We start from the raw sequence: 20473 nt of genomic DNA on the forward strand, positions 1-20473 counted from the left end.
ACAATGTTTTGATTTCTTCAATGACCCATTGGTTGTTGGGGAACACGCTGAAGAACTCTCATGCTTTGTAACTGTCCAGGTGTTCCCCCTGCTATGGATTCCATTCTTATTAAATTTATGGAGATTTATTTTGAGAATAAATGGAGAATGTGTCATGTGCTGTTGAGAAGGATGTTTGCTCTGCAGTGGTTGGGTGGGATTGTCGGTAAATGTCTACTGTGTGCAGACATGATCTGTCCAGTGCTGAAAAGGGGAGTTGGAGCCCCCACTGTTCTTAATGTGTTGTAGTCGACTTCTTCTTTTACATTCCAGTAATATCTGTTTTGCACATGTGGGTTTTCGGGGGTCGGGTACATGTATGTGTACAATTGCTCTCTTATGTTGCTGAATTGACCACTTCATCATGGTGCCATCACCTTGGGTTTTTTGTTATTGTGTTTTAATCTGTAGTCTATTTTATCTGTCAGGAGACTAGCCATTCCTGCTCTAGGTTCGTTTTCTTCATACGGAATATCTTGCATCCCTTCGCTGTCACTCTGTGTGTGTCCTGAGGTGAAGTGACTTTCTTATAGACAGCAGGTAACTGAGTGCATTAAAAAAAAGAAAATACATTCTGTCACTTTGCATCTTATAATTGGGGAGTTTAATCCCTTAAAATTCAAGGTTTTTGATTGAAAGATATAGAATTATTTCTGACTGGTCTTATTCATTTTTAGTTACTTTTTCTGATTTCTCTTTAGATCATTTTCTCTGTTTTCCTCCCTTACACTCTAGTCTGTTTCTGTGGGTTGGTGTTTTCTTCTGGGATAAGTTTGGATTTCCTTCTTTGTCATTTGTGAACATGCTGTCATTTTTGTTTTTTCCTTTGGGCTTCCTCTGGGATTTAGAAAAATTTTATAGTCACCAAAGAGCATTTTAACCTGAACAGAACCCCCTCTGCTCTGATACCACTACTCTGGATTCCATCTTTTTCCTTGTAACATTTGCTTTGGTTGCATTAGTTTCCTTCTCCTGGTTTTGTGCATTCCTTAACCTCTTACTGTGGCCATGCTTAACACTCACCATTTTGTTTTTACCTTTTCTATTAGTTATTTGAACATTTAAATGTCCCTGATATGTAAGTCAGGCACACTGCTGTATGCATGTAATCCCTCAGGAACCTGAGGCAGGAGGTCCTAATCAGGATGTCTGTGGGGGCTCCAAGCTGTGGTCCAGGCTAGCTGTAAGGATTGCCTTAACCTAAAAATGGCCTAAGCCTAAGTAATTCCAGTTGAAAGTGAACCTGCAGGTCCACCAGGCACAGCCTCCCGAGCCCTCTAGTATGAATCAGGCACAGCCTGATAAAGACAACTCTGTGCACAACCCAGTCGACACTCAGAGTGCAGTCATGGTCATTTGCCTTGACCCTGATGGGAGTCAGAGGTGAGAGGTCAGGGCAGAAATTGACAAACCAGAGGTCGTGACCTGAGAATGTAAGAGGTCACTATGAAACACGGTAATAGCTGATAGGGACTGAAAAGTTGAGCAGAGCCTCAACATTTAGTAGAAATTATGGAGCAAGTGAACAGACATTCAGCCAGCTGCACTCATAGCACATGCTGGAGAGCCTGATGAGGTCCTGCACTAATATTCCAACTCTTGTCATTATCTGCCTGATCCTCTGCATCGTCCTCACCGCTCTCAAACTCTAGAGCCACATCTTTACCCTGGTGAGAATGGTGACTTCCTCTTAGTCTCCTTAACCAGCTGTCACATAGAGCCCAGTAGAAGCCTCCATCAGTTTTTGACCTGATCACTGTGGTCTGAGTGAATGAACATCTGCTGGACTTCAACCATAAGACTTGGGACTCTAAACCTGGCGCTTGAGCTGAGCATGCAGAGTGAATGTCGTTCAAGAGTCTGGCATGATTAAGTGTTTGCTGTGCTCAGAGTTAAGTTAGAATTTTTAGTTTTGAATTGATTGTGTGTATTGCAGTGCCCAACATTAAGGATTATCATTTTCTTGATTAAGAACCTATACAGTAAAATTGTATTGAGTCATTTGAGTGAATAAGGCATTGAAAAAAGCATTAGTGTGAGAATATGATTCATTTCTCCCCTCTACTGCAGATGTCACACCTTTGCCCATCCCAACACTAGCCAGCTACCCTTGGTCCCTGCCCACTTCCACAGCATTGTCCTAACTCTGCCAATAATATTGTGGGCTTTACAACATGCTTACTGTACATTCTTTCTGCTTAAATGTAACTGGGTTAGTTTTTGATACTAAGAACCATGGTCGCCAGTCACAGTGGCACATGCCTGGAATCCCAGTGGATTAGGAGGCTGAGATAGGAATATCATGGGTTCACAACAGCCTCAGCAATGGCAAGGCACTAAGCTCATCAGGGAGTTCCTGTCCCTAAAATATACTCACAATTGTGCTGGGGATGTGGCTCAGTTGTCAAGAGCCCCTGAGTTCAATCCCCGGTGCCCACCACAAAACCAGTGATTGTTGATGTGTGAAAATATGTAGGGTTCAAGTGACATAGAGAGTAACAAATAAGTGAAAATTATACTCCCTAGTCCAAGGCCAAGTACAGCGTTCATTCAGTACCCACAGTGAATTGATTCCAGAACCACCCCTTTGTATACCAAACACTGCACATGTTCAATGTCCAGGTAGAAATGATGCACTGTTTGAATATAACCTATGCATATCCTCTGGTGTGCTTAAAACCATCTCAAGGTTTTTTATAACATTTAATACAATGGGAACATTATATAGCAGTTTACACTGTGCTGCTTAGAGAATAATGACAAGAAAAAAAGAGTCTACACATTAAGCACAGATGAACGTATTTTCAATCATGTTTAATCCAAGGTTGATTGAGTCCAAAGATCCAGACGGTACAGCCTCAGAGTCCAGATGAGAGACACAATAGCACAGAAGAGTGAGCAGAGGCAGAAGCAAACAGAGACATAAGTTACAGAAGATGATCAAAATACCAGGAAGAGCTGCCTTGAGAATTAGAAGCACTGCAGCTCTGACATCGGCTTGGTGTTGGCACAAAGAGACCTACACCACTAAGGCCACCAAGGGCATTTCTGAGAGACAAATAAGACTAGCAAAATGCACCTGGTATATTATATTCAGTGCCTAGTTTTCAATAATAAAGGGAATTGTGTCTCTATTAATTTTTCAATGAAACATTCCAATTTTTCATCTTACCTCAAAGCAATAAGCTTCAGAAATCAGAAACTGAACTAATAGGAAAGGCATAATTAGCCAACATGTTGTATAAATAAACTATTCATTTAAGTATTTCATATCATAACTTAAATTTACTGAATTTAAAAAAATGCTAGACTGCGGCTCAGTGGTTTAGTGTCCTTGGGTTATATTCCTGGTACTAAAGGGAGAAAAAAAAGAAGAGAAAAAGAAAAAGAGACTTGGGTACCTTGTTCTTTTGCTGAATAAAATTTTGGTCGGGAGTTTTAAAAAATGTCGATTGTTGTGTACACAGTTGCACATGCTCTAATTCCACCAACTCAGGAGCTGAGGCAAGAGAATTGCAAGTTCACTGACATCCTGAGTGAGTTAGTGATAACCCCTCTCATTTTAAAATATAAAATATACTAGGGATGTGGTTCAGAGTTAAAGTACCCCTGGGTTCTTTCCCCAGCTTCTCCATAAAAGGGGGAGTTTGGGATGTGGTTCAGTGTGTAACATGGGTTTGCTTGATGCTTTCACTAAATCCCTTGTGGCTTTGAATCTTACATATTTTTTTTTCTTTCCTCCAAGTCTTCTCCTTTACTTCCTCATCCCTGATCTTCTTGTCCCTTACGTTCTCCTTCCTGGTTTCTTCTCTCTAATCTAATTTTCTCAGAATCTCCTCTTTAAAAACAACCTGTTCAGCACTATTCTCTAGGGTATATAAAGAACTCAAAAAGCTAAGCACCAAAAAAACATGTAATCCAATCAAGAAATGGGCCAAGGACCTGAACAAACACATCTCAGAAGAGGATATAGAAACAATCCAAAACATATGAAAAGATGTTCATCATCTCTAGCAATCAGAGAAATGCAAATCAAAACTACTCTAAGATATCATCTCACTCTAGTCGTAATGGCTCCTATTATGAAGAGAAACAACAATAAGTGTTGGTGAGGATGTGGGGGAAAAGGCACAGTCATATATGCTAGTGGGACTTCAAATTGGTGCAGCCCATATGGAAAGCAGTATGAAGATTCCTTGGAAATCTGGGAATGGAATTACTATATGTGAGTGTTATTACTCTTCTCAGACTATACCCTTAGGACTTATAAACAGCATCCTTCAGGGACACAGCCACATCAATGTTTATAGGAGCACAATTCACAATAGTTTAACTGTGGAGCCAACCTAGATGCCTTTCAGTGGATAAATGGCTTAAAAAACATTGTGGCATATATACACAATGGAAATTTACTCAGCATTAAAGAGAATAAAATCATGGCATTTACAGGTAAATGGATGGCATTGGAGAAGATAATGCTAAGTAATGTTAGAAAATCCCCCCCAAACAAATACCATATATTTTCTCAGCTTTAAGGAGACTTACTCATAGTTGGGTAGGGTGGAGGACCATGGGAGGAATAGATGAATTCTAGATAGGGCAGAGGAGTAGGAGGGAAAAGAAGGGCACAGTGGATTAGCAAGGATTGTGGAATGTGATGGACATCATTATACAAATACATGGATGAAGACAAGAATTGGAGTCAACATACTCTATATACAACCACAGATATAAAACATTGTGTTGTATACATGTAATAAGAATTGTAATGCATTCTGCTGTCATCTATTTTTTATATCAATTTAAAAAATAACAACCTGTTCCTCTGATAGTCATAATGACAGCCTTTGGGACAGAAGACCATCTTTTTTTTTTTTTTTTTTGCTACCAAAATAGTAAACATTCCCTTTCCTTTTTCTCAAAACTGTGTCCTCATTATTACATTAGCATCAGGGATGAGAACAGAGCAATTGGCAACAAGTCCTTTAGTGGTATAGGGCAACTGAGCTCAAAACAGAACCTTTAGAGGGTCTACACTCAGACAGTCTTCCCTAGAGACCTATAGCCAAGTAGTAGCACATGCCTGCAAACCCAGCAATGCCAGAGGCTGAAGCAGGAGAAGTACATGTGGAAGGCCAGCTTCAGCAAGTTAGCAAGATCCTGTCTCAAAATATAAAAAAATAAAATGAGGTGGAGATGTAGCTCGGTGGTAGAGCACCACTGGGTTCTGTCCCCAGTACCAAAAAAGAAGCAAAAAATGGCGGCACATTGTTTTTGATGCAAAGAGAATATCACATTTCTTTCTCTTCAAATGACCAGAGGTCTGGACTTAGTGTCTCTACATGCAGTTTCCCTTCATCACAATAGTTTTGATTTCTCTTTTGGTTTAGATCATATGAAACTTCTTTCCTTCTGTTTTTCTTTTTTTTTCTGTTGTATTTTTTGTTTTGTTTTGGTTTTGGTTTTGGTTCTGGGGATTAAATGCAGGCACACTACACCACAGAGCTACATCTACTTTTAATTTATATATTTTCAGTTTAAGAGAGGGTCTCAAAAAGGGGCTTAGGGTCTCATTAATTTGCTGAAGCAATTTAATCCTTGCTTTAGCAATTTAATCTTCCTGCCTCAGCCCCAATTAATTGGAATTACAGACATGTGCCACCACACTGTGCTAAATTTCTTTATTTCCCCTTTACAAATATGTGTGGGTGTGTTTTACCAGGTATTGAAGCCTAGGGATACTCTGTCACAGCTACATTCCAGGCTTTTTCATTTTGTATGACAGTGTCTTGTTAAATTGCCAAGGGCATTGCTTGAACTCATAATCCACATGCCTCAGCCCCCCAGGGAGCCAGGATTACAGGTGCAGGTCACCAAACCTGGAATGACACAATGTTTTTCATAGGCTGGACTCTATTCTGCTCTATTTCTTTCCCAGGACTCCACTACAAAGTGGCACGCAGTCACGTGTACAACAAAAACATGACAATGGAGCCTCATCTCAGAGTTAGCATTTTCCATCTATACTTGAAAATGTTATTAAATACTATATGTGGCTTTTAGCATTGCTTATATTTAAACAGAGGATGTTGGTACCTCTCTGTGATCCATCAATTCAAGAGGCTGCAGCAGGATGATCATGAGTTTGAGACTAGTATGGAGAATAAAGTGAGATCCTGTCTCAGCATAAGACAGGCCTGGATCCAGATGTGGTGGGCCATGATTGTAATCCCAGTGGTTTAGGAGGCTGAGGCAGAAGGATCACAAGTTCAAAGCCAGCCTCAGCAAGTTAACAAGGCCATAAGCATCTTAGTGAGATCTTGCTTCAATAAAAATTGAAAAGAGCTGGGGTTGTGGCTCAGTGGCTAACTACCCTTAGTTCAAACACCAGTAACAAAAATAGAAGAAGATGAAGAATGGAGAGGAGAAAGAGGGGTAGAAGGAGAATAAGGAGGAGGAGAAGGAGAGAAAGAAAATAAAAACAGCTAAGGGCGAATGGACAACCCTGACTAACAACAGAGTCCACCCACAAGCTGCCCATTCCCTCTACTGGGCACAATGACATCTGGCTCTAGAACACAGCAGTAGATAGTTAGTAGAAAGTTACTTGCTAGGAAAAGGGACACAATGTGAGAAGACTGCAAGCTACAGGCTCATTTGACACTAATTTCTAGGTGGCTCTTGCTTCAGATTACACTTTTCTGTGATTGGCGCTGACTGTGGAGAGAACAGGCATGAAAATTAATTCAAAACCAATCTCCCCCACCCCCAAAAGTGATTTTCTGTTTGTTTGTTTTTGTTATTGGACAGTGTAGAGGCTGGTGGTGCACCTGGGTAGAGGCAACTTGGAGGCCCCTGAGGAGATGAAACTAGAAACTGGTCCTTGGTTGTTGGTGAATCTAGCTTTCCTGCTGGGTGTTGTTTCCTCCTGGACTAGAGCTCCTGTGATCTCTGGTGCAGGCAGAGTCTGGATGCTTGTGACCTCTGAGAACTCTGGGCCTCAACACCCCAAATCCCCCCAAGGCCAGTCTTACTACCCTTGCGATTGCAGGTTTCTTCCCTGCCCAGGAGAAGCTTTACTCCTCTGTGTGGTGCAAAAGAGCAACCTTGGGTCAAGTTTCCCAGGGCCACCTCCATGGTCTACCAAGCTGCCTGTGGTCACTCAAGTAAAAGCCAGTCTTTTTCACCTTGGTGGCAATGATTCCTCTGATGGTGTCTCTGTTTCTTGTTAATTCCATCTAGGGAGCATGGTCCTCTCAACAGCCTTCTGGAAACGGAAACAGAACTCAGGCCAAGTTCCAAGCCTGCCAATTGCCACTTAGCAAGCCCTGCCTGGGGCCACCTCTCCAGCCCCAGCTCCCTGCTCTCCTCTAGTTCCAGGTGATGAGTTGTCTCCTATGAGCCTTCTGTGGGAACCTCCCAGCCAAACATTCTGGTCATCCCCCCACACCTTCTTTCACTCCAGTGGCTTGGGTCATAAGATTATCTCGAGAGTCCCGACAAGGTATCAGACTGAAAGACTGTAGGACAGAAAGGACAGGACTCTTGGGATTTGGAAAAAGCCTTGGACAAACAAAATCTTTGGAGAAGACCCAGGAAGACCCCTGAGGAGGAAAGTTGAATTGTGTTCTGGTTGTGATGGCACCTACCTGGGTTATGGCAACCCTGCTAAAACCGATCATTGTCAGAGGACCTTAGCAGCCAGAGAGGGCTTCTGAATCTGCATTTTGTCAATGTTTTTTTAGAATTGAAAACATGCTAATTATCAGAATACACACACACACACACACACACACAGAGAAATATATCCATTTGAAGGATTAATTGGATTATAGCTCTCATGATCTGATCATTTTACCTCTTGCATTAACAAAGAGGCTTTGGAGGACAACTTATATCCAAACCATATCAGAGACAGTGGCCTTTGACACATATCTTCTGCTCCCCAACGTCCCAAAGAACTCACAGTTCCCACCTCAGGGGATTATGCAGACTGGACTCTCCTATTTAACATACAATGGGACCCCAACCTGGGTGTTGAGGTCCTGAGGAGACCAATGGAGTTCCCCTTTCAGAAGTTCCTCAGGGAGGAATAAGGCCTTGTCATTTGTCTATGTTCCATTAATTATTTTCATCTTTGATGAGCAGGACCACCTCAGGAAGAAGGCCAGGAAGGTTTTGTAAAGTCTATATTTGTTAAATTCATAATTTTGATCTGATACACCTAGGTTAATATGTTTTTCTGATTACATTCTGCTTTGTTCTAAGGCCAATTTACAAAGGTTAATTCTCAGTCTAATAGGTTTTTAACAAATACCTACAAGGCTTTTGTTTGTCTGTTTTGTGTAGGGGCACCAGTGTACTGTCCATCTACATATATTGCCATGTCTACATATATTTAGTACTAAAAATTGACATATGAGCTCATAAATTAAAATTTAAAAAATGGATCCAAATCCCTTTGCTTCATTTGATTTAAAAGGTTCAATTGAAATTGGGTGAATAAATAAAAGTCAAAATGTCTTTAAAGTTACTAATGCACAGTTTTGTTTCTAGGTGGTCAAACAGTAAATACAATGTTAATGTCTCTTAAGTGTCTAATATCCATTCTCTCTAGGATTTTTCTTCAATGGGAAAAATTACAAATGCTCTTCAATGCACTTGTCTTATACCTTTTTTTTAAAAAAAATGTAAATTAGTTTTGACCTATATGAAATTAATCATGGATGCGTTTGTTAGAGACATCTGATTGGTTTACAAAATTTAAATGTTAACTATTAAATGTAATATCAAATAATCAAACTTTTTAATTTCCATAAGGTAAAATATTTAAGCATTGTTGGTGTTTTCATATTTTGGTAAATTTAAAAAAATTCAATTTACTTTACATTATCCCCAAAACAAGGTTACTAAAAGTTAAAAGTCCCAGCGGGTATAATTCTATATACAAATAGTCAAAAGGTTTCAACTGCATTTCAATTAGAGTACTAAAAATATATTTCCTCTTATTAAAATGGATTAATTTATCTAAATTCAGAAATTGATAAGGGTTATTTTAAGGTATAAACAAAAAGAGGGATCCATGGATGAAAAATTATTAAAAGCTTCTAAATATAAAAATGTATTTAGTAAAAAACATGTTTCCAGGTAAGAAAGTCTTTGTGTGTTAAAACATAATTATAATAGATCTAAGTAAACAATAGGGTCTAAGTAAGTAATGTAAACATCTATAAATAAAGGAGAAATATTAAAATTTTTTTTATAACTAAGTTGTTTATATATGTAATATAAATAGTTAAAAATATTCAAGGTTATTCCCTAAGAGCAAATATTAATGTACTAATATAAACCAAAGTTTGATTTACCTATTAAAATGACAAACACTTCTTAAAATATTAATTAAATTGTGTCCGTTAAGTTTTATTCTGTCGAGCTACTAACTGGACAAATGAAGGTTTGTATACCTCTGGTGAAACAGTAACTGTTATTTTAGAGTATTGTTCCACATTACAGAGTCTAAAACTTGGTTGATATAAAAACATCAATAAAATTGTAGTACACTACTCTTCTTTACATATTAAGTGTGCTTGCTTACCTTGGCTTGACCCCCAAATCTCGCTTTTGTGGGGTTTTTGGCTTAAATATGAGGCATAACTGAAGGTGGTAAGTTACTCTGACCATCTCGCTTTTAGAGAATAGAGTGTCTGCTGCTGGCCAGCAGTAAAGGCTTAATTGGAATGGCAATGTGTGGTCTGAGAGTTATTTCAGGGTCTCCGTATCAGTATAATATTCATCCAGAGGAATTTTGCAGTCTGAGGCTATTATTCTCCTTTTAGTTATGGCACTTGCTCCCAGGTGCAATGTAATCTTTTGAGGTTTTCAAATGCTCTATGGCCAGGTACTGAGTTGCACACGTACATTCCCAGTAACTTTGGAGGCTGAGGCAGGAGGATCAGAGATTCCAAGCCAGCCTGGTCAACATAGTCAAACCCTGTCTCAAATAAAAATATAAAAAGTGTTGGGGGTGTAGCTCAGTTGTAAACTGTCTCAGGTACATAATCCCTGGCTCTACACACACACACACACACACACACACACACACACATACAGTCCAGCAGCCTCATGCATGCCAAGTGATTGCCATCAGATTCAGAAACCTCAAGGGAGCCAAGACTGACCATGTAATGGCTTAGTATATTCGGTGATCACAATATGCCAGCTGAGGATGATACTGTGTAAGATTGTCGAATCAAAATGAAATTCATACCAAATCCTCACAAAAGTGGAGGGCAGGGAACCATGCAGGAGAAGGTCTTTGAGCTTCATAGTTTGATAATAGACTTTCAGGAGGACTCTGCGAAAACCACAACATTACACCAAAAAATGGCTTCTAAACTCTTAACTTTACAAAGAAGATCATAGGATTTTTATCATAGGCTATCAAGAGATTAATAAAATGCAGAATGGTACCTGCAACTTCCAAGAAACTCCAGAGAGCCTTTCTTCTGCACTCAGTGGAGTCTATTATGGTTCATTCTCAAGCACATTTTGAAACTGGTGGGCAATGATTCCAAAAACAATTAAAAACAGTAATGGCTTCCACGTGGAATGTTCCAGTTGAACACCTCTCAAATAGCTGTTTTTTTTAAGCAAGGTGAGGTGGGCCATGCCTGTAATTCCAGATTCTGAGTAGCCTGAGGAAGGAGAATGGCAAGAATCAGGCCAGAATTGGCCATTTGGCAAGCCTGTTTCAAAATAAACCAAAGAGAACTGGGGAGTTAGCACCTGGTACAATGCTCAGTACTGGAGGAGGGGAGATTAAGTTTTTAGGCTTCAAGTTGGTTTTACCAAATTCTCTGATTACATGGGAAAAGTAAAACTAAATCATCTCTGTTAAAACTTGAAGTATTATTTCATAGGATATTATTATTTCAAAGAGACATTAAGGCAATTAGCCTAATTTGATATGAGAGGAAGTCCTGTCAAATATGACATAACTTTTTCAAGTATTATTTTTTTAGATATTTTATTAATTTTTGCTTTAAAATGGCAAAAATTCATAAAGAATCTCATATGTTTTTAGACATAATTCTGGATACTATATTAAAATGTATGCCAATCAAATCACCTTGTTAATAAGTGGTTATTGTAAATTCCCAACAGATTTTTAACCATGAGGATTCTAAATGTTTAGCATCAATAGTTATCATTTGGGTGGGCATGTGGCTCAAGTGGTAGTGTGATCACCTGGCATGCATGAGGCACTGGGTTCGATCCTCAGCATCACATACATATAAAGATGTTGTGTCCGCCAAAAAATAAATAAATAAAAAAAAATTTAAAAACTCTCTCTCTCTCTCTCTCTCTCTCTCTCTCTCTCTCTCAAAAAAAAGAGTTATCATTTGGATTATTGCCTGGAACATAACTAAAATCAGATTAATTGATTAAGAAGACAAAAACCACTAACAAGTTTACTTGAACACAGGTCTTTCATCTATCTCTCTGTCTGTCTATCTATCTATGTATTTATTTATTCATTTCTGTATTTATTGTTGCTAGGCTTCAAACTCAGGGCCTCATGCATGCTAGCCAAATGCTCTATCTTTTCAAAATTGGAATTCAAAACAGGGTGTGGTGGTGAACACTTTTAATCCCATCTGCTGTGGTGTGAAGTGATAAATACAATCAATAAGTTTGTCAGTTATGGGTACCAGATTAGTATAAAATACAGATGATGGATATAAAATCTTGAAAAGTGAGATAAGACAATTATAAAGCAAGAACTCTCATAGGCAGGCCTGAGACTCCATTTTGCTGCCTCCTACGAAAGACTGTTGTAAGAGCTGTTTCTGAGAAACTGAAATGACAGCTGTTTTCTTATTTAAAACAATTGCATTTCTGTACTTTGTACCCCACAAATTGTACCCTACTCAGGATGCACTGGTGGACATGGAGAGCTATATCCTGGGTTAGATGCTATTGTGGGTCTACATGACTGAAGTAGATTCTCATCCTGTTGACCCCCACCCAAATTCAGGATGTGACTCTCTAGCACCTGGTTGAACACAGGACCATGCTCAAATGAACTGCAAAGCTAATGTGCTGGCTTGGTGACTGGAAAATTTTGATACTGCCTAAAGCCCAGAGGCCCCACTTATTAATATTTTATTTTCTATGATTGGCTAGCTTTACATGAGGATAAGCAAGTCACTGAGTTATGGATTTTGTGCTTATAATGTCTTTAGATCGATCAGGAAGCTGCTGTCCTCTCACAGAGCTTGAGACTCTGTGGTGGGTGACAGTCCCTAGTCAGGTAAGTAAAGCTCTCTTTGATTTGCAATTAAGACTTGGAGTGCTTTCTGGAGCGACTCCCCATAACACCATCTATTTAGCAGGCTAAGGCCGAAGGATCTCAAATTCAAGGTCTGTCTCAGTAATTTAGTGAGATCCTGTCTCAAAAAAAAAATTAAAAATGTTTTCAGAATGTAGCTCAGTGGTGTAGTTCCCCTGGGTTCAAACCTTGGTACCCAAAGTGAATTCATGAAAAATTTAATTAACTAAAAAATTAACTAATAAAAATAATAAAAAAAAAACCTGAGGATGTAGCTCAGTGGTAAAGCTTTCCTGGATTCAATCCCCAGTGTCAAAAAATAAAAATACATAAATTCAGGGCCTAATTATTTTTTAAAAAATGATCACCTGTACTCATAAAATTTCTGCAAAAGTCTAACTCTTCATAGAGTAGTAAAGGCTGGAGCTTGGAGATGAGATACCCAAGGCCTAATGAATAGGCAAAATTGAATTTAACAGTGATTTCCTGGTTGAGGGACTCTGAGAGCCACTCCCTCCAAACCCAACTTGTTGTTCAAATGTGGCTTAATGAGTTTCAACATTGATTCCTAGTCAGCTATTAATTCCCTCCAATGGGGGACTGGACCAACCAGGAAAAGTCTATCCTGGCACTGAGATAGAATCAAACCCTAACCATTATATGATACATCCAGAGAAAAAATCTTCATCTCAAGGAGGAAACATAAATGGTGCTCAAATCAACAGGCAGTAACTGTGTCAAATCCTGATGAAGGGCAAGCAGGGTGCTGCGAAGAGAAGATCACTGGGCAGCCCTGCCTGATGGCAGGAACTATCACAAGCCAGTCAGCCCCTACCACAGCTGTGCATAAAATCCACTCAAACCCTCACCCCCCCCATGTTTTCTAAGAGGAAACCTGGCCAGACACCACCTATTGTCCTTGAACTGAGGCCACCCTTGGTACTGAATCTGTGGAGCCAGTGATAATTGATTCAAAGCTGCCTTTGACACCCTGTCTCCCTTTGCCTCCTGGATGGGGCTCTGACTCATCTTTCTTTGGGGGTGCTGCATTCCTGCCCTATTATGTTTGAGCACACTTGTCCTTTGGAGAGTCACATTCTGTTGTGACTTAGGTTGATTGTCATTTTGACCTGCCTTGTGCACCAAGTCAGGGGTAATAAGAGAAGTCAGGGCTGTGGCATGAAGTCACCCTTTCAGCTGGTGACACACAGACAAATTCCAGAGAAACTTAAAATTAAATCAGAGAGTAGATTTAATATATTGTAGAGCATAAAAACCAGAGACAGTGTTGGATGTAGCCTTAATCCTATATAGCTGCACACACACATGAAATTAAATGTGTTTCATTTGTGGCAAATTATTATGTGAAACAGAAACCAAATATAACCTTAGACAATTGTAATTATCCAACTAACATATGATTATGTGATGTGAGCAGGGATATTTTCCAACAAGATACCCCCAAAGACCATCACAGTATAGATACTGTGTCTCCCACCAGCTCACATGTGACAATGTTTTTGGAGGAGAAATGATTGGTTTATAGCCTTAACCTAGCCAGTGAATTAATCCCTGGTGGGATTAACTGGGAGATAATGGGGGCAGGTGGGCTGTGGCAGGAGAAAGCTGATCTTTGGAGTGTGAATATGGGTGTAGAGTTTTTATCTGCAAGTGGCCCTCTCTCTCTCTCTCTCTCTCTCTCTCTCTCTCTCTCTCTGGTTTCTGGTAATGTGAGCCTCTTCCCTCTGCCACAGGCTTCTGCCGTGATGTTCAGTCTCAAATTGGAGTTTCCGTCTCTGGATTGAGGCCGCTGAAATCAAGCCACCCAAATAAACATTTCCTCCTCTGTAATTGTTGTCCTTGGGTCTTTTAGTCACAGCACCATAAAGCTGACTAAAACAAAGACAGACCGAAAAAACAGAAATGCAATTGTCTAACCGCCACCCATCAAACCATTCCTTCTACAGGTTCTCTGGAAGTGCTCACCTCACATGGCTCATCCAAGTATTCTCTTTCTGTCTCTCCTTCCTCAATTTTAGAATTTCATTTGATTCAGACTCTTGAAATTTCCTTATGCTTCTGTTCTTCTCCCAGGCTAAATGCCTTGGAAAGTGCCTGTGGTCAAGGTTTTGTGGGAGATGTGCCCTGAGGAAGTCCCTGATTCTGAAGGAAGGCTCTCTAATTGGTGGCCTCCCTGAAGTCAAGGACACCTGCTGTCCAACCCTGTGTCTTTCTCTCCAACATCCCAAGTTGCCCACCACTTCCACCCTCATTGGCTTTCAGACTTTCCCAAGTCTTATGGGGCATGGTGGCCCATGCCTTTAATCACAGCAAATCAGGAGCCTTGAGGAAGGGGGATGGCAAGTTTGAGGCCAGCCTCAGCAACTTAGGGAGGACCTAAGCAATTTAGTGAGACTCTGCCTCCAAATAAAAGCCAAAAATAAAAAGGGATGGGGATGTGGCTCAGTGGAAGAGAGCCAATGGATTTCATCCCCAGTACAAAGAGACAAAAGGAAACTTGCCCTAAGTCTAGAAGACTGATTCTACCCTCCTGTGTGCTCTACCTACTTAGTGTGCTCAGATTTTCTGCAAGTTAATTTGACACTAGTGTGACTGTTGGTAACATGGTTTTCATTCTGTAATCTTTGTGGATGACACTATTGTCTTCAAAAAGCTGTTTTCTCTCTGGAATTTTCAAAATATTTTTTAAAATTATTTTTTTTCAAATAATTTTGATATGGCAAAGATCCCTGTAGAAAAGTATTTCCCAGTAATGTTTTTCTTACATTAGGGATTAAATTCTTTTATGTCTCACAGAAGAAATAGGAGGATCACATATGGACAAAATTGAGTCCACGGTGGGGAGTGCATGGACAAAGGCATCACTGACTCTCACATCTCCCAATTCTGCGCTCTTGCATGACCATCAGATTCAATGAACTAATGCAAGGAAGAAAATCCCATCATGATTAAGTGGGTGGAGACTGGGGAAGGTGATCACATACTGCTTTCTGATTGGATGTTGATCAATCAGATGGAGATGGGGGCGTGGCCAGAGAGGTTCATAAAAGCTTCTGCAGAGCCAGAAGAGAAGCACAAGAGTCTTGCAGCCTAAGGAGACACATCCTGACCTGCTGAAGCTCAGAGCACCTGCACAACTGGTCAGATACCGTAAGTACCTCACTGGCCTAAGGACCAGCGCCTTCCTTCATCACCTGTGTGGACTCAGGAACAATTTTGTTCCAGTCTTTTCTCATGAAACAACTTAGTCCTTCGATTTTGCCTCTCAGTGTGGTTTTGCCTTTATGCTGAATATTAGAATTTCCATTTTGGTTTATGCCACTTTCAAATTCCTTTTCTTTTCTTTTCTTTTCTTTTCTTTCTTTCTTTCTTTCTTTTTTTTTTTTTTTTTTTGGTACCAGGTATTGAACTCAGGAGCACTCTACCACTGAGCTACATCCCCAGCCCTGTTTTGTATATTATTTAGAGACAAGAGACAGGGTCTCACTGGTTTCCTTAGCACTTCTCTTGCTTAGGCTGGCTTTGATCCCTTGATCCTCCTGTGTCAGTCTCCAGAGCCCCTGGAATTATAGGAGTAGGTTCACACGCCCAACTTTTATTGATTTGTTTAATTTTTGTTTTTTAAGGGTTATATGGACAATATAATTTATTTATTTTTCTATTTATTTTTTGGTGGTATGGGGATTGAACCCAGGGCCTTGTACTTGTGAGGCAAGCACTCTAATAACAGAGGATATCCCCAGGTCACTATTTATTAATTTTTATGTGCTGCTGAGGATCAAGCCCAGTTGGAGCCCCAGGCACTTTCTTCACCAAGGAGATTAGATACCTATTTCATTCTAATTGATTGCAATTCTATTTTCTGATCATGAAAATATTTATATTGTGTGCCTATAAATTATACTCTTTTGCTGGGTGTGGTGGCACACACCAATAATCCTGCCAACTCAAGAGGTTGAGGAGGCAGAAGGACTAGAGTCCAAAGCCAGCCTCACAACACAAAATGCAACACAAATCAGTAAGACCCTGTCTCCCTCTCAAATACAAAATAGGGCTAGGGAAGTGGCTCAGTGGTTGAGTGTCCTAAATTCAGTCGCCAATATCGGCCCCTAAAAGAGTATACTGTATGGCCCAGGTGGTTTTGTACTTTTAAAATTTGTTTAAACAAATTAAAACAAAAGCTTCAAATGATCTCATAAAACAGTTCACAGACTCTGTTCTGATCTGTTTGTTCTCTTCAACATCCCCCTAAGATGGCAGAATCTCACATGTGTAACAGATATCCATGAGACTCTGTTGTAATTTTTAAGTGTTTTATAATATAGGCACATGCTTTATAAATGCTTATTTTTAAAAAAATCAAAACGAATGTCATCCATATGAGGGCAAGTCTATTTCCAGCCATATAGTTGTTGAATCTAGGAGCCTACTGTTTAGGTCACATGACTCTCCAATTCCCCTTTTAAAAGGACAAAATCATGTTCCAAAGCTTTCCCCCATAAGGGTGAGGTGTGTTTGTCGACTTCCCAGTACGCTCTTTCCAGAGGCTGGCAATGGATGGGATAGTGACCTTTTCCCTGCACCATTTTCCAGGATCTTTCTTCATTCAGACTCCCCAGGATGAGCATCCAGTCCCCACCCACGCTGCTGGAGCTGGCAGGGCGCAGCCTGCTGAGCGACAAGTCCAGGGCTGTCCTGGATCTGGAGGAACTGCCCATAGAGCTCTTCCCACCACTCTTTGTGGAGGCCTTCAGCAGGGGACACACTGATGTCTTGAAGAAAATGGTGCAGGCCTGGCCCTTCACCCGCCTGCCCCTGGGGGCTCTGATGAGGAAGCCACAACTTGATATGGTCCAAGTGGCCCTGGATGGGCTGGACATGCTGATTGCCCAGCAGGATCACCCCAGGTGAGGGGGACCTAGGTGGCCTGGAAGGGAGCACCCTCAGGGCCAGGGAAGGGATGGGTATAGGCAGGGAGATTGGGTGCTGAATTGTGCACCACAGCCTTCCTGTGCTGCCAGCAAGGAGGGGTGGAGAGGCCTTGGCCATGTTGAGCCCCATCTGGGGAAGACTTCCAGATGTGAACGTGATTGTGGTAGCTCTTGTGACCCATAAAGGAGGCTATACCTGCCCCTGCCTCTGTCTGTACAAGTGGGGGCACCAGGCTGGATTGAGGGGAAGTGGATGGAGAAAAGTGAGACAGAAGGAAGAGGTGGAGCAGGGGGCAGCAGCTGAGAGGTGAAGGAAGGGGCCTCAGGGCTGAAACTCTGCTGTCATCCCCACAGGAGGTGGAAACTGCAGGTGCTGGATTTGCGGAATCTTCCCCAGAACTTCTGGAGGATGTGGTCTGGAGCCATGGTTGATGCCTGCTCACCAGAGGACATTAAGAAGAATCGAACATCGAAACTTGGTCTAGCAATGGCAGCTAAACCACCCTTCAAGGTAGTCATAGACTTGAGCCTCAGTAAAAGACCCCTGGATGTATTCTTGACCCACTTCTTCCTGTGGGTCAGACAGAGAAGGGACAGGCTGCACCTGTGTTGCAATAGGCTGAAGATCTTTGGGAAACCCACCGGTCACACCAGGAAGGTCCTGAGACTGCTGCAGCTGGACTCTGTCCAGAAGGTGGAAGTGCACTGCACCTGGGCACCCTCCACCTTGGCTGCTTGTGCTCCTTTCTTGGGCCAGATGAGGAACCTGAGGAAGCTGCTTGTCTCCCAGGTCTATGTGCCTGCCTACACCTCCCCAGAAGAGCAAGAGCAGCTGATTGCCCAGCTCACCTCACAGTTCCTCAGGATGGACTGCCTGCGGAAGTTCTGTGCCAATGCTGTCTTCCTCCTCGAGGGCCATCTGGAACATGTGCTGAGGTGAGTAATGGGGGGTGAGTACCTTCTGCAGACCAGTTACAGGAAATTTGCACCTACCAGCCACTGACACTCTCATGGTTAGTAAGACACTGGTAGGTAAATAACCCATCCTTTTGTTCCTATTGGATCCTGAAGCTAGTTCACATAAGGTGTGTTGGAGCAGATTCTTAAATGAGGGTCCAGATCTTGGAAGTGCCACCTTGCTGGGAATCCAGTTGGGAGGGACAGGAGCTAGAGATGGGATTGATGTTCCCTCCTTGGGAGGACTGTCCAGCAAAGGTGGTGGAAAGTGGGTAGAGAAGAGGTCTTGAAAGAAGGGATGCCCCCACACGGACACCTGTCAACAGGGAAGCTCTGTGCTCCCCAGCTGGGAGCAGAGGACCTGCCTCTATACCCACCTGGGGAAGGCTGTTCTGAACTCCAGGTAGTGATCCTGGGTGTAAGCATCAGGAGCAGAGGTGGAAATCTTGCTTTGGATACAGGGTGTGAGCCTCTCAGAGGGTTAACCCCAGTGGATTTTTTTACATCCTGCCCAAATTTGTCCTTCATACATGACCTCCAGTAGCCAGACCTGTGACTTTCTGCTTGGCAGTGAGGAGGGGTCACAGAGATGTGGACTCATTTGTTCACAGGAGATGTGGTGAAAGGCTCAATGTGACATGGGGTGATGTGAATGACTAGAATCTGCAAAAGGCAGCATCCTAAGTTTGGACCATTGTCCGATCACCAGGACTACTTTGGGTTTGGGTCAATTTGTCTTCTCCCTCCTTGACATTGCTCCTCAGAACTAATTGTCTGTTTTTTCCTTAGTCACCTGAAGACCCCCCTGGAGACCCTCTCAATAACCAACTGCCCACTGTCAGATTCTGACTGGAAATACCTTTCACGATATCCAAACACAAGACAGCTCAGACACCTGGAACTGAGGGGCATCAAACTGACCGATTTCAGTCTGGAGCCCCTCCAAATCCTGCTGGACAGCACTGCAACCACCCTGAACAGCCTGGACCTGGCAGCTTGCGGGATCACTGACTCTCAGCTCCAAGCCCTCCTGCCTGCCCTGAGCCGCTGCTCCCAGCTTGTGATCTTGAGCTTCCATGGGAACCGCCTCTCTATGTCAACCCTGAGGGACCTGCTGCTTCACACTGCCAGGCTGAGCCAGTTGAGCGTAGAGCTGTATCCTGCCCCTCTGGAGAGCTATGATGTCTGGGGTACCATCCACCCAGGGAGATGTTCCCAACTCTGTGCTGAGCTGACAGCAATAGTGAGGGACTTTAGGCAGCCAAACATCCTTGTGTTCTGTACTGTCCCCTGTCGTCGTTGTGGCTCCAAGTTCATGTATAACCAGAGCCTCACTCACTGGTCCTGTCCAACAGCTGCCTAGTTGGGTGTGTTTTAAAAGCGTACTTCTAGGCAATTGGAGGTATAAGCAGGGTGTAAGGTCACCCTAGAGGGAACACAGAGCCCACCATTTCAGACATTGCCTAAAGTGTGGATGGGGAAAGGAAAGTGCAGCAGGGGGCTCCATTGGAGGGAAGCCCTCCAAGGATAGGACCTTCAGAACATGTGTCTATAGAGACGTACATAGGGACCTGGATTTCTAGAATGGGATTCAGGCTTGATGGGCACAGAAAGATGCTACTTTCTTTCATGGCTTGCCCATTAATCGTTAGAAATGAACAGAATCTCAAGGTTAGTCTTGTGACATCCTCTGCACTGGATTTACCTGACTTTCTAATGAAACCTTGGGATTCTCCCCTTGCTGATGGAGAAAGAAGGCATGAGGTACTTAGTGAACAATGAGGTTTAGCCACAGGAAGTCATGGTATCTAACTGAAATCTGGTCATGATGTGTGGCTACTCTGTGGCTTAACACATGCAGGTTCACACAGGTGGATTGGAACATTCTATGTAGGCATTGAACATGAGCCATTGCAAGAAAACCTCTTCTTAGTGGATCTCAGTGCCACCCAGACATTCAATGCTGGTTCTTCCTCATGGGTCTCCATGTAGACCCAGAAAAATCAGGTCCTGGTCTGTGGGTGTGCTGGGCAAGGGCATCTGTGCATAAGACAGGCCCCATTGTCCCACTCCCAGTGCTGCAATGGTGTCCATGCTGCACATTGATCAGAGCCTCTGGGCCTCACCAAAACTTGCCTGTCATCCACCTAGGTAGTCTGTCCACAGTTAAAACTTTGGTGCCGCTTGAAGGTAC

At 42.1% G+C, this 20473-nt stretch overlaps 1 protein-coding gene across 1 annotated transcript; it reads left to right on the forward strand.

The window, feature by feature from the left end:
- The first annotated feature begins 17011 nt into the window (after window positions 1–17011).
- Window positions 17012–19642, forward strand: LOC143404287 (PRAME family member 20-like). The gene is made up of 3 exons (XM_076862513.1): window positions 17012–17298; window positions 17677–18258; window positions 19069–19642. The coding sequence occupies exons 1-3, from the start codon at window positions 17012–17014 to the stop codon at window positions 19640–19642; spliced, it is 1443 nt and encodes a 480-aa protein (XP_076718628.1).
- The last annotated feature ends 831 nt before the right edge of the window (window positions 19643–20473 follow it).

The sequence above is a fragment of the Callospermophilus lateralis genome, chromosome 7, assembly GCF_048772815.1.
Source record: "Callospermophilus lateralis isolate mCalLat2 chromosome 7, mCalLat2.hap1, whole genome shotgun sequence".
NCBI lineage: Eukaryota > Metazoa > Chordata > Mammalia > Rodentia > Sciuridae > Callospermophilus > Callospermophilus lateralis.